Source organism: Athene noctua, chromosome 28 (genome assembly GCF_965140245.1).
Source record: "Athene noctua chromosome 28, bAthNoc1.hap1.1, whole genome shotgun sequence".
NCBI lineage: Eukaryota > Metazoa > Chordata > Aves > Strigiformes > Strigidae > Athene > Athene noctua.
In genome coordinates, this window is record NC_134064.1 from 4,506,338 (window position 1) to 4,522,758 (window position 16,421).

A 16,421-nucleotide genomic window follows, 5' to 3' on the forward strand; every position below is an offset into this window, starting at 1 on the left:
GGCTTGGATTTCTGCTTCTTGCCATTAGAAAACACGGCGTGATCCTACAAAGGCTGGGGCAAGGCTCTCCCCTGGCACAGCTTTAGCACTTCGTTCGTAAACAAAAACCAGGGCCAGGAGCCAGCGTGAAGGTGGCACGGGCCATGATGCCACGTAGGATTAGGCCCAGGGGAACATTTCCTGGCTGTGGTTTCCCTCCTCCTCCCGTGCTGGGCCGTGGCACTTTGCATGTTGTTGCATACTTATTTATTTATCCCCGTGGCCGTGGGGACGGGGCTGGGGGGTGAAATGCCTGGCCCGAGGGATGTGACAGCACAGAGTCTGGGCTGCTGCCATCCCAGTCGTTGTACCCTCCGCTGGGGTGAGTGCAGCCCTTTAGACCTGGTAATTAAAGGGGTGTCCGTGTTCCCTAACGATAATTGTCCCTCTCTGTGCCTCGCAGGCATTACCACAGCATGGAGGTTTTTACCCACTACGATCTGTTGAACCTCAACGGAAGCAAGGTGGCTGAAGGCCACAAAGCCAGCTTCTGTCTGGAAGACACGGAATGTGAAGCAGGTATCTTGCCGGAGCCCCTTGTGCTGGGAATTCATTGCTGTCCCCGTGCAGGTGACTCTGACAGCAAGTCCTGAGCAGGACTGGAACAGGGCCTGACAGGAGCCAGAAACCAGTCCTGAGGTTATGTCTGGCTGGAGTGCTCTCTGCAGGTATTAAGAGAATCCCTGAAGGTTTTCAGACCTCAGCTCTTTCCATCCTTACTCTGAAAACCTAAGTGTGTGTTTTCTGATTCGTGTAAAGTGAGAAATTCCAAAGCCTGCCCCTGGGCGATGGGAGGGCAGGGGCAGCTCCTCCCGTGGGACCGAGCAGTACCTGTATTTCAGTACAAGACACTGTTCCATTAAATCTCCCCCAAAACACACTACCTGGAGCTCCTCAGTCTGTGGGAGATGAAGAACAACTCGCCCTTCCTCTGAGGGCCCGAGGGTGGGAAATTCCTGGCTCTGCTGTGAATGTAGTTCATTGTGCCTTTAACTCTTCTCGTTTAGATGTGCAAAAACAGTACGAATGTGCCAATTTTGGTGAACAGGGGATCACAGTCGGCTGCTGGGACGTGTACCGGCACGACATCGACTGCCAGTGGATCGACATCACTGACGTCCCACCAGGCGATTACCTCTTCCAGGTACAAAGAAAAAGAGGGTGTGAGACACTGCTGTTGCTTTTCTCTTATCCGTTAGGGCTGTCAAGAATGTGACTAACTGGTTTATTTGTACAACTCCTATGAACTTCTGCTTACAAAAAAATCATATTCCAGGATCCTAAAAGAGAAAGGATTGCCTAACAGGACGACAAAGTGCTCCCAGGTCGCATTAGTGAAAAATCAGGACTAATAACCACAGCGGGGAGACGATAAATCTTGAGAAATCCACATCCAGCCAATCCTTGATAGTCCCAACACAATCCACGTGCAGCTCCTGCTGTTAACGCACGTGGCACGTTAGATATTTGGGCAGCGTCCTGCTGTTGGTTTGTCCTGAGCTGGGGAGCTCTTGGTAAGCAGCACTCGCTCCTCTCGGGGTGAAACAGTGCTATTCTGGTGGTGTTTGCAGGAGGAGGTAAGACTGGGCCTACAGTCAGTTTTGGGGGAGCGGGGGGGAAATTCTTTGGTTCTAAAAACAGCCACTTAAACTGGAGAGGAGGGAAGAATTATTATTTTTGTCTGCCCTGCTATCGTGTGAAATGTAGAGAAGGTGTTTGAGGGTGTAGCTTGGTGCGTGGGGGAAGGTGTGATCTTGATCTGGCTTTTATCAAGTAGTTTCAGCCTCCTTGCAAAATGAGTTTTAAGGGAAAAAAAAAAAAAGTTTAAAAAAAGAGTATTATGGTGTAAGAAAAAGCTGATTCTGTCTCAGTCTGACTAGTAAGTGTTATATCCAGTCCACCTTTAAATAACTCGGTGCCGCGTTTCTCCATCACTCCCGAGGTTGTCATCAACCCAAACTACGAAGTTGCTGAATCCGACTACTCAAACAATGTGATGAAGTGCAGGAGCCGGTACGACGGGCAGCGCATCTGGATGTACAACTGCCACATAGGTGAGAGCCACGGGGGGCACGTCAAGCACAGCTCAGGTTGTGCCTCTTCACGAGGAAGCCTCTGTGCTGTCTGTCGCTTTGGACGTGCTTGGAAAGATGAAAACTGACCTTAGCCACGGTGGTGCTGTTGGCCGTAGCCTGTTCAAAGGCAGACAGGGTCAAGCTGCTCCGGGTTGTAAAGAGTGAGGGGGGTGGGAGGGTTTGTTACACGCTCCTGGAGCAGCAAGCACAGTGTGGGTACAGCAGCGTGCTCTGCAAGTTGTGAAAGAAATAGCGGAAAGGGGATGCACGGACGTTCCAGCTGTGCATCTCCTCTGCAAGGAAAGGAGCGTTTTTCCCTCCACTGACAAGGAAACAACCTGAGAGCTTGGTCGGTGTGCCTGAAGAGCTCCAGGAAAACAACCCCACCTTTGTCCCAAACTCAAATTATTACCAGCCTGGCACTGACTCCTCAGACCCCAAAATTCCTCTTTTCTTGAAAAGCAAACAAGGATGGTGATGTGTGGAGAAGAACCCTCTGCTCAAGCCAGAAATGAAAGTGCTCTGCTGTCCCCCGAATGAGGGAAAACTGTGTATTTTTGTGAATACACGTAAAACATTATCAATCTGGAATTTTTTTTGGTCTTGGAAATATCAAAGCCAAACTAGTTTAAATTTGCATTAACAGCCAATTGTCAAGACCGTTTTAAAATGAATTAAGTTGGGGTCTTTGTAAGATAATACATTTTCTGAGTTAAAAACAATTTAACAGCAACTGCCTGCCAGCCTCCAAATAAAACCAGTGGTGAAAACAATTTCCAGAGCTGGCTCAAATTCTTCAAGGAGTGTTTTTCCTGAAAAAAAAAAAAAATAATCCATGTAACCACTGATTTTTCTCATTAATTTGTTGGGTTTTTTGAAGAAAATACTTGTCTCGTGTGTCACAGTGCAGACTGTGACCTAGTTCAGAAAAGCCAAACCCACTTTATTTGGATGAACAGGCGCTTAAGTGTTGGATGGGCTCTCCAGCTGAGCTTGAAAATATTTCTATTTAAAAAGAAATGTATTTAGCTTTTCATTGCGTCTCAACTAGCAAAAAGTAAGGGCATGCTCCTATTTAAGGAGAGTAAGCAGAACCCACTTACTTCACAGGTCCTGCTGGTCATTAACTTATTTTTTAGTGAAATGGAGGGTAATGTGCGGTTTAGTCTTCCAGCTACATAAAAGACCAGACCCAGTACTCCCGGGGCCTCTTGGCTGTTCCAGTTAGGGTAAGATTTAATTAACACTTAAACGAATTGGCCCAGGAAAAATCTTTGCGTCTCTGGTACCCGCTTTGAGCCCTTCTCACAGATTGCACAAAACCCCCGTGTGCTGCCAACTGCCTTTTGTTACCTCCTGCTCAACCCCGTGCTCTTTTTGTGAACTCCCCAGGTGGTTCCTTCAGCGAGGAAACGGAACAGAAGTTTGATCACTTCAGCGGACTCACAAATAACAAGGTGTCCACCCGATAGACCAGCATCGCCTCCCCCCCACTATTTAAAGAAGCGAGGTTTCCTGCTTCGGTGATTTCCCTAACCACTGCACAAAAGAGAAAAAAAGAAAAAAAAAAAAAAAAATCAAGCAAACAATCAAACTCTAAATTAGCGAGGTAAATTATTTTCTAAAGATGCCTTCCTTCCCAGTTTAGGTGCTCAGACCACCCCGTGTCTCCTGTAACTCCAGTCCCTACTACTGAGGTAGTCAGGAGCAGGCTCTTCAGCTCTGCTTGGCTCCGTATCTTCGCCATTCCAACCTTCTCCACACAGATTTCTCCCTCCGCTTTGCAGCACCATCTTTACTCACAGACACAGGTCCAGGCTGCAGCAAGCACAATTTGCCTTTGTTTGGGTACCAACAACCTAAGCCTTTACGTTTCGTTTTCTTCAAGGCATTAAATCTTGGTATCTTTAAGCTCTTTGACTCAAGCTCGAAGGCACCATTGATGCCAACGCCTCCGTTTGTGACGCTGCTTCTTGAACACAGCTAATCCTCGGCACTGCCACGCCGTTTTAGCAAAGAAATACAGGAAAGGGGGGGGGGGGGGGGAAAAAAAAAAAAAAAAAAGGAGCAGCTTTTTTCTAAGCAGAACAGTATAAAGCATAATTTAATATCGCAGTGAAACTCTTGGGTTCAACAATCGACTCCCAACGCAATCTCTCAGGCGGAGCAGCTAATGCAGAACTTTCTCCAAGCGCCTCAGGGCTCGGTGAAGCTCCACCTCCCCCCAAACACCTACAAGACCTTGCAGATCTCCTGCTGCTGAGTTCACTGGACTGAATTTCCATTACACAGTAAGCTGTTCACCCAACAGATTCTACGTACATCTAAATATTACCTTTCTAAGCTGGATATTAACTAAATTCATCCTTTATAGAAAAGACAGAGTGAAGGCATTGTATCATCACTGTGTACCTTACAGAGGTAACTTCACCATCATCATCATCAGGGACCTGTGCTGTCACAGACCCATCGGTGTAAGTTGTCTTCCAAAGGATTTTTACACTTGGTAAATTCACAATGGTGCTAAGTGTGTTCCTCTGTTTGTTTGAGGACACGCATTGCTACAGATTTTTCAGACACAGCTACTTGAATAAAAGTGTTTTACCCAGAAAAATGTTTTATATGCCATTTGTCTCTTTCTACTCCATGAAAGTTTAGGGCCTTGTTCACAATTGCTGGTACTTAAGTTTCTTCTCCCTCTGTGTTTGTACGGAAGACTTCTACAAGCAGCTAAAGTTAAGGGAATTCTTACAGCTGACCATTCCAATCCGCAGGGGGATCGAAACTGCCTGCATCTAACTTGTGCTCTCCATAACCTACCTCACAGGGATGTTGTGAGGCTTAAAGAATGCAGGAGTCTCTCACTAATGCCTGTCAGAGTATTTCTGTCGTTTATCCAGTGGCCCAGATGGTGGCATCTAGCAAAGGTTTTTAGCCCCCTGTAAGTTGGAAAACTCCATTTTGTTCTCGAGATGCTGGGCTGTGCAGTGAAAGCAGAGGCTGAGCTGTGCTGGATGTCACACCGAGGTGTCCTGCAGCACCTCCGAACACCAGGCTCTGGGCGAAGCAGAACTGGAAAATTGTGGTTTTTTCCTCATCAGTGTATTACAATTTCCTTGTGAGCAGTTGCAACAAAGCAAGGCAGACTCTTTAAACACTGTGTAAACCAGGAAAAAAACCCAAAACTCACTGGCATTCACTGCTTGTCAGTTTTGTGGGATATTTTAACAATAACATTACAACAAAGTAAACAAACGGATTTTTCTTTGACTCCTGCAGGTGCTCTGCTTTTGCTTACAGCTGAATTTTGGCCAATGAGATACAATTCCCTTACTCTAATGCTTTTTTTTTTTTTTAACATTACAGAGCAGGCTTTTCTGTAAGCAGCCTTCCTTTCTGCAAGTGACCCAGTGAGTAACAGATGCTTTGAAACAGAGTAGGGCAAGACTCTCTCCATAACGAAGAGCTCACAGCAACCCTCCTGAGCTCAAGGTCTCATTAATAGTTATTAATTAAAATGGATTAATTAATAACTTTTTCCTTTCCCGACTTCAGAAGGAAAAGACGGTGCTAATCCATAAGAGAACACCCCTGTGGCAACTCACTGTTCTGCATGCAGTTTAATATCACAGCCATGCTCATCTGTACATCTTTTTTTGAGCCGAGGTGGTTCATTCCTCCTGGTCCAAGGTTTCTGGCAGAAGCACTTCAGTGCCCGGGTCGCCCTGCTGCTTGTGCTTCAGCCCCAAGGCCCGGGTCACCAGCCTCTTCGCCACAGCCGTGTCAGTCTGGGGTCTTTCTTTTGCAAGGTGAAGGAGCTCTAGGTGAAAAGGGGTGAAAAATCATGAAGTTAGTGCTTGTTCAGGAAGAGACTTGTGGCTAAATCATAGGACTCACAGACAAAAAGGCTGATTTTATTTCCCTAGTTCCTTTGCAGAGCATGAGCGAGTTGTTCTATCCCCACCCAGTAACTTGCCTTTTCTTTTAAAAAGACATGGCTCCAGATTTTGACTTAAGATTTTTCAGTGACAGCTCAAAAACTATTTAGCTACAATTAAGCTCCAGGCCTCTTCTGCAGTGGTAGAGAATTGTTCCCTGTTTGCTTCCAGGAGCAGCTTCCCCCCCCTCTCCTTCCTGGCAAAATTCAGCAAGTCCCATCTCTGAGAACAAAATGAAGGCACACAGTCCAACCCATTTATCCACGCACAGGAAAGTTAGTCTAAATTGAGATCAATTCAAAAACAGCCGTCAAAAACCTTAGAAAACAGCAAGGAAAAAAAAAAATCTGCATTTTTTAAAAAACAGCTAAATATATCCAATGCTTTTGGGAAAGCCCTTGGGCCAGTCACCTCCGTTTCCTGGTAGACACCTGGCTTGCTACAGTTTCATCTTACAAGAAATGAATAAATACATCAAAACTTTACCAAGTCCACAGTAGTCTGGATTTGGCAGTTACCTAATCATTTATCAGCAACTGTTTGCAAATTTATTATTCAGTTAGCAATGGGGGCTTTGCTTGCTTTTTCAGAAGTTTTATTAATAAAGGCAGCCCATCAGCAGCTTAAAGAAAAAGAGGCAGACTCAAAGCATCCACAGCTTGGAAAATAAAATTAAAATTGCCACTCTTTCTTGACGAAGCTCAAAAATCAAAAAAAAAAAAAAAAAGAGAGACACTGTCAGCTAATTGAACTCCACATTTGTATTTGGAAAAAAAAAAATATTGCCATTTAAACTGAATACAAACAGAGTTTATATAAAATGTTCCCCAGGAGGAGTTTCTGACCTGATTCCGAATTGTGCCAATAGGCTTCAGCAGCAAGAATCAGGAATTGGGAATGAAAACAGATGAAGGGGAGAGTGCAAGAACAAATCCAATTCTTTGATCTTTTCATTTCAATCTAGCGATCTTAAAAACTCAGGAACTTCCAACTGTGACAGTGTCCCTTTAAAGCATTAATCCTGAAATCTGTTTCAACTGCAATGTACTGTAGGAATAACGGTGTAGTTGTACCTTCAGCAAAGTCTCTGCTGCTACAAGACTCACAGCATTTCTTTACCGTGGCAAGTGTAACTGATTACAATATGATTTTAAAAGGCAATAAAATAAATAAAACAATGTTAATGGCTAAGCTTAACAATTTCTTCCTTCACCTGATACTGAATAAAATTATGCCAACCACAAAATGTAACTGCTGTTGGTTTTGTCTCCTCTATTATCTTTAACCCTGCAGAGTAATTGCAGAGTAAGAGATTTGTCTTCCTGCAGCCCCCCCGGCTGAACAAGGCAACCGGTCGCTTAAAACTTTACACAAGAAGCAAAAAAAACCACAAGAAAGACTAAGCTTGAAATTCAGCAAACCACTTTCAGCTGAAAACAAAAAGCAACAGGATTTGATGCTTTTTTGATTCAGTCCTTGCAGAGCAGGAGAAAGAGTGACTGAAAACTTAAGTGCAGGTACCAGCTGTAGCTCTTTCCTGTAAACAGAACACAACATCCTTCTTGTTCTGCCAATTTGGTTTTGCTGTTGCATTCACCTGTGCCAACCACTCCTGCCTGCTGCAAACAGGCAGAAACCAGCATTACCGATGCAGTCAGTTAACGTAACTATGACAGAGTCGGCTGAAAATACTGTAAAAAAAAAAACAAAAAAGCACCTGCAGGCTTTTTCTGAAGACTACACCACAGCTCACTGTCCTGCAATGCCAATAAAGCTATAAAAAAAAAAAAAGAAATACTGGTCCTTTATATATATTTCCCCATTTAACTTGTTATTTTGACCATTCAGGATATAGAAGACTGGTAAAGAAAGAAATACTAATAATGATAATTTCAAAAAAGTCTTACTTGGTCGCTGCAGTGCCTTGATTTTACTCTGCTTCGTTGCGTGGATCAACGGTCGGATCTTTAAAGAAGGGTAACGTCGCCCCAGGGCTTGAGATGCTTCAGAGAACAAAAATTGCTGAAATTAGCAGCCTGAATATTGGTGGCTTTAATCATACAACAGTCCATGGCATGAGAACACCGAATCATTGGAGCTTCAGCAGCTCTTGTGGCCTCTCAGGGCTTGTACTAAAGCAGCTAAACTCATTCTGGGCACCTCAGGCTTACACCCCCTATTCCTCACACAGGAGAGTCCCGGGGAAACACAAACAGGTTTCAGGGAAATACAAACACGTTTTCAGAGACAGCTCCATCACTATTAGACTCAAGCCCAACAAAACAGCACAAGCTGTTGGGCTCCGTCCACCGGTGGATGGAAACTTCTCTTGGGGCAGCCCCGACCCGAGCTTGGGGTGTTTGTCCCCGCAAGGGTCAGTTTGCTGGAGCCTGAGGGCCCCGGGTTATCGTGTGCTCACAGGAATTGTGTCTAGTTACAGGAGGAGGAAAAAAAAAAAAAAAAAAAAGAGAAGTGGCAAACCAGATTAATTTCTAGAAGTGCAGCGCGAGTCGCTCCCTGTACAAAAGCCGCCCTGGTTATTCTCCAAGCCCATTAAAAACCTGCTGTTCTTGCACAGCAGTTTCCACACACCACCACGGCAATTCCAGCTTCTCAAGCCTTAAAAGCCTTTCAAGCTGGAAGCGTGCAGGGAGGGAGACGCGCTGAACCGTGACTCCCTCTGGCAACGGCGTGGCCCGAGCGCGGGACGCGGCTGCAGACGGGGCTGGGGGAGCAGAGGAACCCCGGCAGCGCCCGGGTCCCTCCATCCTGACCACGAACCCAGTGACCCTACCTGCAGACAGGCTGGAGAAGATTCCCAGGGCGTGTGTATCATCAACCCACTGGATTTTGAAGCCACTCTCGCTAAAATGAAAAGACAACAGAATAATATTCATTAGTAAGAAAGAAAAAAAAAAAAAAAACACGCAGTAAGACCCAACAGCCACCCCGAGTTATCAAGAGTACTTTGGATTTTTATGTAGACAGCTGCTGCTGCTTTTCAAAGCATTATACCCGCTTTAGGTGAGGGGAAAGAGAAGGAAAGGATCAGAACATCAGATGTGCCCCTTTCAAGGCCACAATGTACCACCATCCCCACATCAGCTGCCCCCCAAAAACCCTTGGCCAAACTCAACCTCAATGTCAGGGACTGTCTCATAGCACAAAAAAACTGTTTGTCGTTTATGCAGCGCTTCACAAACACCACCCAATTGCTCAGACACCTACAATAAAAAGCAAGTGATTTATCAAAGCAGTTTACAAAGCTCAGGGTGAAGAGACCGATGTGAAAATCTAATAAAGTGTGAGTGGAAAACGTGAGTTTGGGAGTTCGAAGGTTTTCCTGCAGCACCAGAAATACAATCGACTGCTCAGATTAGATCCATCAATTTTCAGCTCAGTTTCACAGCGAGGGGGGAGGAAAAAAAAAAAAAAAACACATTAGAGGAAACACGCACAGACAGTAGCTCATTTAAAATGTAAATCATGTTTTTTAATTTAAGGGATCCGAAGAGGTGAAGTGTTCACATCTAATCCACCGGGTCTATCAAAAGAGGAGGAGGATGGTGGGAGGAACACAGGGAGAGGTGCCTCCAGACCGTGTCTGTGCTCTCTGCCAGCAGTGACACAGGAACTCAGAGCTGCCGTTTGTCACAGCTTTGTCCTGGTCCTGCCACTAATCCAGCGTCACTCCCTTTGGCACAAGGCTCTGTTCCCCATATTTACATAATAAATCTTATCTCCAACAGCAGGATTGAGCCCTTTTTCCTGCAAAGACTTATGTAAGCAAGTGATTTTACTCAGGCACCACCACACAATGACAAAGAAGCTCTTAGGAAGCACCTAAAGACTCTCACCAAAGCCAGAACACAAGGAATAAGCCTGCACGTAGGTAACTGTATGACAGAGCCCTGAAAAAAAACGTGTTTTAAATCCTGTGGAAACTGCAGGGAAGTGTCCTTTAAGGCACAGAAAGTCTAAGACATAAGGGCACGAAGGTGAAGCTAGCATTCAGAATTCAGATTCTGTTGCGCAGTCAAGCCTGAATGCTGCTGCCCCCACGCCCCCGATGCGCCCAGGCTCTCGGATCGGTACTCACTGGAAATCCGAGAACACTTCTAACAGGTTCTCCGTTTTCAGTGATGGGGAAAAGTCATAGATTTCAGTTACGTGGCCAAAATCCCCCTCGCTGAGCTGTGCATCTCCGTAGCTGGAATAATCAACGCTGATCTTCTCAATGCTTATGTCCTTCACGGTTAAATAACCCACAATCTGAGAATGTTAATAATAAAGAAAAAAAGGTTAAAAAAAAAAAAAAAATCAGACAATGTTTCACTTCAAAGAACAATCCTCCAGGGCCCCACCTCAGTCCCTGCAAACCACTTCGGCAGCCACACTCCTGCCAGCAGGTTCAGCAGCCGCAGGGACTCTCCTCCCACCCACAGACTAATTCCTTCCCCTGGGGCCGACTCCTGAGCCACCCTCTGTTCCCCAAAAGTCTCTCCCCACAGCAACACCCCCCGGAAAAACTCTACCTCTGCAAAGAGCTCGGCGGTACAGTCGTCCTCGAGGCCGCGGCTGCCCGCGCTCTCCTCTTTATCTCCCGCAGACAAGTGCAGCTCACGCCACAGCACGTTGGCCAAGCCCGAACGCTCCTTGTCCTCCTCCTCCTCCTCCTCCTCCTCCTCCCCGGGCACCTTCCCGCTGTGGTTCTGCAGGGCAGCAGCCACCCAGCGCCCCTGGGCCTCGGCGGGTGGCGGCTCAGCACCAGGGACACGCTCGGGGGTGGCCAGAGGCTCATTCTGGGCTTCTGGGGGGTTCTGGTTCTGCTCCACCTGGGCAACGCTGGGGCACTCTTGCTCTTGGCTTTCCAGCTCAGAGGAACCCTTGTCCCCCTCCACCGCGCCGGCGTTCACAAAGTCCTTGCTCCGTTCTTCAGGCAGCGACACGTTGCGGGCGCTCTCCAGGCTCCTGGCAGCAGCACAGCTCTTATCTTGGTTCTCCAGCGGCAGCGACGCTGCACCCGGCGCTGCCACAGCCGGGTCCGTCCAGCACCTCCTGCCGTGACTCTCTGGCAGGGAGGAGGTTTTGCTGCGCTCTGACACACCAGCATCCCGCCTCGTTTGGTCTCCAGCTTGCACCTGGCGCAGGATTTTGCTCCTTTCCGCCGTAATAGTGTTGTCACAGCTTGAATCTTGCTCTTCTGCTTCAACTGGGTTTTTATTGTGTACGGAAGGATCTGAACAGTCTTTATCCTGACTTTCCTGCCCAGAGAAATCGTTGCTGTTCTCTAAGGACGGGACATCCGTACAACACGGAGGACATTCATCACTGGCATCATCGTTATCTTTCCCTGAAACACTCTCCTCGCCTGGCTCCTGCTGCTCGCCAGGGGCCAAGGAGACACCACCTGTGCCGTCTCCAGGCTTGCCCAGCTCCTCCTGGGCGTCCCCAGCTGAAGCTTTCGGGCAGACGATTTCTTCTTGTGCCACGTCCCCCCTGCACCCGGCGCTCCCCACCGGGCTCTCCTGCTCCCCGCCTTCTGCCTTCTTGCGCATCGCCTTGGGGACGTACAGGGCTTTATCTGGCTTCTTCCTGGGAGGCCTTTTTATCCTGCCAGAGCCCACGCAGGCTCGAGAGTTGTCTCCGTGCATCTCCGGGCCGTGCCGCAGCCTGCTGCCTCGGCCCCCCCGGCCCCACGGCTGCGGAGGTCGCTGCGGTCTCGGGGGGTTGTTGCTGGGTTTTTGGTCACTGGTCTCGCTGGGCAGCCTGGGAGAACGGCAAGACGTGAGCAGGGAGCAGTAACATGACGTTCACAAGTAAGAGAAAAGAAAAAGCATCAAATGCACATAGAAATGAGCCAACGGAGGGAAAAAAATGACCCTCTGCTCCCTCAATGACTGGGAGATGCTGTCGGTAAGAGCCGCCCTCCTCTCTGGGGAGACACACCACGCAGACTTTGTGCTTGTCAGCCTGAACAAACACCCCCCCCCGGCCACAGGAGAAGCACCGTTCCATGGACCGCGCCCCACCTGACGGCCGAGTGGCAGATCACCGTCCTCCTCCTCCATCCTTCTCCCACAGAAAAGCTGCTCAACAAATCCACGTTGTCCACGGTCCGGTGGATCAGGTACCTGAGGCGACTGGACAGAGGCGGGAACAGGAGCACTCTGGAACGAGAGAGGGGCCAAGGGCGTCGGGAAGGAGAAGGATGGAAAAGGAGCAAGAATTTATTAACGTCTCTTTCCCCAGTTGTTCCCAGCGTAGGGTTTAAATCCAAGCAGGACTTCTTGGTGTTAAAGAGCCAAAATCCTCTCTCCTTCCTCAACATCTAGACAGAGGTGGAGCAGGAGCCCAGTCCTGCAGCTGGGATTCACACTCCCGCTTGTACCCGTGCTGGGGATGGCTGGAACGCACCAGCAGAAGACTGGTCCCAGTCTCCCAGTCCCCGGCCTCCCCAGTGCCACCACCCTCCAGAAACCAGCAACTAAATAAACACCATCTTTGATCTCATCGCATTCAGACACGTTTTTAGAATTTCAGTTTAGTTCCTGAGCATTTTACACAGGTACTTTCTCTGCCAAACGTTGGGGTTTTTTTTAAAAAAAGCAATGAAATAAAATATTGAAGGTCTTTACAAGCCGGCAGGAAGGAATCCCACCCCTGCTCCTGTCAGACACCCTCTTTAAGCCATCTCAAGGGTTTCCAAGGTCACTGGATCAGGAACTGGGTCCAGTTAAACCCAGCCTGGCCGAAGACAAACGCTGCAGCGATCCGAGGTGACGGAGTTCAGAGCCGGGGAGGCGGATGGGGCGCGCAGGAAGCCCTCAGCGGAGAGGGGAAACGGTTTGATTACAAAACTCTTCATCAGGACTCGTCGGGCCAAGGAGGGAGACGGCGGAAAAGGCACCAGCGTCCCGAAGGACTGAGCGGGAAGGAGCAGGGACAGCCGGGCGGCGGGCAGAGCCCCCCCGAGATGCTCCGAGGCAGGGTGGGGGGTGCGGGTCACCCTGTGTAAGGAACCCCCCGAGCCCTGCACCCCGGGGTGCTGTGGCAGAGCCCCCACCTGCGGTGCTGCCCCTGCAGCATGAAGTGCTCCAGCTCCTCCGCGATCCTGCCCACGAACTCATCCTCGTTGGGCGAGAGGAAGACGCCGTCCATGCAGCGCAGCGCCAGGGTGGCAGCGGGCAGGGGCCTGCGGGGGCCAGGGCACACGGAGAGATGGTTGCCAGCCCCCCCCCGGGGCCGCCAGCCCCCCCCCGGGGCCACCAGCCCCCCCAACCCGACCCCCCCCCCTCTGCGGGAACCCCTGACCCCTGCCCCGGGCAGCCTGAGCACCCCCAACACCGTCCTGCTCTTTACACCACGTTACCCCTTACCTGTGCCCCCTCCTGCACCCCCTTTCCCCATGCACCCCCACACCATCCTGCTCTTTACACCACATTACCCCTTCCCTGTGCACCCCACACCATCCTGCTCTTTACACCACGTTACCCCTTCCCTGTGCACCCCAACACCATCCTGCTCTTTACACCACGTTACCCCTTCCCTGTGCACCCCAACACCATCCTGCTCTTTACACCACGTTACCCCTTCCCTGTGCACCCCAACACCACCCTGCTCTTTACACCACGTTACCCCTTCCCTGTGCACCCCAACACCACCCTGCTCTTTACACCACGTTACCCCTTCCCTGTGCACCCCAACACCATCCTGCTCTTTACACCACGTTACCCCTTCCCTGTGCACCCCAACACCACCCTGCTCTTTACACCACGTTACCCCTTCCCTGTGCACCCCCACACCATCCTGCTCTTTACACCACGTTACCCCTTCCCTGTGCACCCCAACACCACCCTGCTCTTTACACCACGTTACCCCTTCCCTGTGCACCCCAACACCACCCTGCTCTTTACACCACGTTACCCCTTCCCTGTGCACCCCCACACCATCCTGCTCTTTACACCACGTTACCCCTTCCCTGCGCACCCCCACACCACCCTGCTCTTTACACCACGTTACCCCTTTCCCTGTGCCCCCCCCCCCCCCCAGCACCCTCCTGCTTTTTACACCACGTTACCCCCTTCCTGGTTCACCCCCTTGCCCCCCCCCGTTGCTCCGTGCACCGTCACTCCCTTCCCCTGCCCCCCCCCGCACCACGTGCTGCATTTTACACCCCATTTCCCCCCCATCCCCATCCCCCCGCGCTCCACCTCTCCCCCCCCCTTCCCCCTGCCCCCCCCGGCCCCCCCACACCCCCCCCGGGGGCCGCCCCGGGCCCCCCCGCCGGCCCCCCCCTCACCGCCAGGCCCGGCCGAGCGGCGACTCCCGGAGCGGCGCCTGCGCCCGGGCCCGGCTCCTCCCCCCGGCACCGGGACCCGCCCCCCGCCCCCCCGCAGGGAGAGAAGCGCGTTTCGTCCCGCGGGGCGGGGGGCAGCACCCCGGGGCCCCCCGGTTGGCAGCCGGGTCTGGTTCCTGGGGGGGCGCATAGCGCCAAAATGCCAAATCCTAAAAAAAAAACCCCAACAAAAATAACCAAAAAACACGAAAAAAACCCACCCCCAAACCCAAACAAACCCACATAAAGCCAACAAACAAAAACAACACCCCCCCAAAACAAAATAAAAAAAAAAAAAAAAAAACAAAGTAAAAAAAGCAAAACAAAATTAAAAAAAACCCAAAATAAAAAACCCCAAAATAAAAAACCCCAAAATAAAAAACCCCAAAATAAAAAACCCCAAAATAAAAAACCCCAAAATAAAAAACCCCAAAATAAAAAACCCAAAATAAAAAAACCCAAAATAAAAAAACCCAAAATAAAAAAAAAACAAAATAAAAAACACAATAAAAAAACAATAAAAAACAAAATAAAAAAAACAAAATAAAAAAACAAAAAATGAAATTAAAACAAAATAAAAAAACAAACTAAAAAAACAAACTAAAAAACAAACTAAAAAACAAACTAAAAAAATTTAAAAACAAAAGAAAAAACAAATTAAAAAACAAATAAAAGAAACAAACTAAAAAAACAAACAAAATAAAAAAACAAAACAAAAAAAATAAAATAAAAAACAAAATTAAAAAAATAAAAAAGAAAAACAAAATTTTAAAAAAATCAAAATAAAAAATAAAATAAAAATTTAAAAGTTTAAAAAATAAAATAAAATTTAAAAATAAAATAAAATCCTAAAATACCCACGTTTTTTCTGATGCTGGACATGCCATGGTCTGGGGGGGGTTGTTGAAGCAGACACCACCCCCAAAAACTTTAAACTTCCACCTGCTCCTTTTCCTTGGCCCAGTTTCCCCAGAGAGAATTACCCGCTTTTCCCCAAGGGCACAGGTTCCTCCAGCCCAACGTCCCCGTTTTTAACCATTTTTTCTTCTTTCTTTTTCTTCCCACTCCTCTTCCTTAGACTGCACAGGGCGGTCGGGATGCCGAGAGCCTGAGGTTTGGGGTGAGTAACTGGCGATTTGGGTCTGCGCCCAAGTGAATCCAATGAGACTCAACGTTTCTAACGAATCCTCCGATTCCGCAATAAATTAACGCATGAATTCTGGGGGAAAAGGGGGGCAGTTTGGGAGAGCAGTGGCCTCCAGAATTTCAAACCTTGTTCAGAACCAAACCAAGGGCAGGGCCCCATCGCCCGCCTGCTGCCCCGCGCTGCCATCCGTCCCCCAGCTCGGTGTCCCCATCGCTCCTCCGCGCCGCGGGGACGGGGCCGCGGGGCCCCAACGAAGCCTCTGCTCAACACGGGAGCGGGGTCGGTGCAAACCAACTGCGCGGTTCGTGAGCGACACGCTCGAAGGTAACGAGCGTCCCTCGTGATTTCTCTTGTAGGGGTGGAAAAGAGCCGTGTCCCGGCTCCTTCACGCGCTCGGACAGACGCGAGGCAGCGCGGCCGGGACGTCGGAGCCGCCCTCACGCTGGTTCTCTTTGCTCTCCCGAAGAGAACTGGGCATGAGTCTCTTTAACCAAGGAGTAAAGCGATAGGACGAGAGGGAACGGCCCCAAACCGCGCCAGGAGAGGTTGAGACTAGATATTAGGAAGGATTTCTGTGCAGAAGGGGCTGTTGGGCGTTGGAATGGGCTGCCCAGGGCAGGGGGGGAGTCCCCGGGATCCCTGGAGGGGTTGAAGAGTCGGGCTGAGCCAGCGCTGAGGGATCTGGGGGAGTTGGGAATTGTCACTGTTAGGTAAATGGTTGGACTGGATGATCTTCAAGGGCTTTTCCAACCGGGATGATTCTGGGATTCTGTGAAAATCCTCCTTGGCAGGGTGAATCTCTCCTGCCTCTCCCCCCCCCCGCCATAGCTGACTGATTGCTCAGAATTACCATATAGATTGAGAAAGCCAGGCTGGTGGTTTCA

The 16,421-nt window shown here is 49.2% G+C and overlaps 2 protein-coding genes across 2 annotated transcripts in view; one reads left to right on the plus strand and one right to left on the minus strand.

Annotated features, from left to right (window-relative positions):
- The window catches only part of LOXL2 (lysyl oxidase like 2), a 42,248-nt gene extending 38,113 nt beyond the window's left edge, over positions 1 to 4,135 (plus strand). The window contains exons 10-13 of the mRNA XM_074928433.1: positions 443 to 558; positions 1,047 to 1,183; positions 1,982 to 2,093; positions 3,507 to 4,135. Coding sequence (XP_074784534.1) covers positions 443 to 558; positions 1,047 to 1,183; positions 1,982 to 2,093; positions 3,507 to 3,586 — 445 coding nt within the window. The 3' untranslated portion in view covers positions 3,587 to 4,135. The remainder of the gene's footprint in view (positions 1 to 442; positions 559 to 1,046; positions 1,184 to 1,981; positions 2,094 to 3,506) is intronic.
- Positions 4,136 to 5,436: 1,301 nt separating this feature from the next.
- R3HCC1 (R3H domain and coiled-coil containing 1) lies at positions 5,437 to 14,416 on the minus strand. Its single transcript, XM_074928434.1, has 8 exons — positions 14,355 to 14,416; positions 13,119 to 13,247; positions 12,085 to 12,222; positions 10,588 to 11,821; positions 10,152 to 10,324; positions 8,847 to 8,917; positions 7,960 to 8,055; positions 5,437 to 5,934 (listed from the first exon to the last, which is right to left on the minus strand). Exons 2-8 carry the CDS (start codon positions 13,211 to 13,213, stop codon positions 5,786 to 5,788), a joined length of 1,956 nt encoding a protein of 651 aa, XP_074784535.1. The 5' UTR covers positions 13,214 to 13,247; positions 14,355 to 14,416; the 3' UTR covers positions 5,437 to 5,785.
- Between the last annotated feature and the right edge of the window lie 2,005 nt (positions 14,417 to 16,421).

Bases quoted from the DNA above. Each gene is read 5' to 3' on its own strand.
- R3HCC1 (XM_074928434.1), bottom strand. From the start codon at position 13,213: ATGGACGGCGTCTTCCTCTCGCCCAACGAGGATGAGTTCGTGGGCAGG. The intron at 8,918-10,151 runs GTGAGTACCGAT...TTTTCATTTTAG, and splicing joins GAAGTGTTCTCGGATTTCCA to CGAGAGTGGCTTCAAAATCC. The intron at 8,056-8,846 runs GTAGGGTCACTG...TGTTCTCTGAAG, and splicing joins CTTCTCCAGCCTGTCTGCAG to CATCTCAAGCCCTGGGGCGA.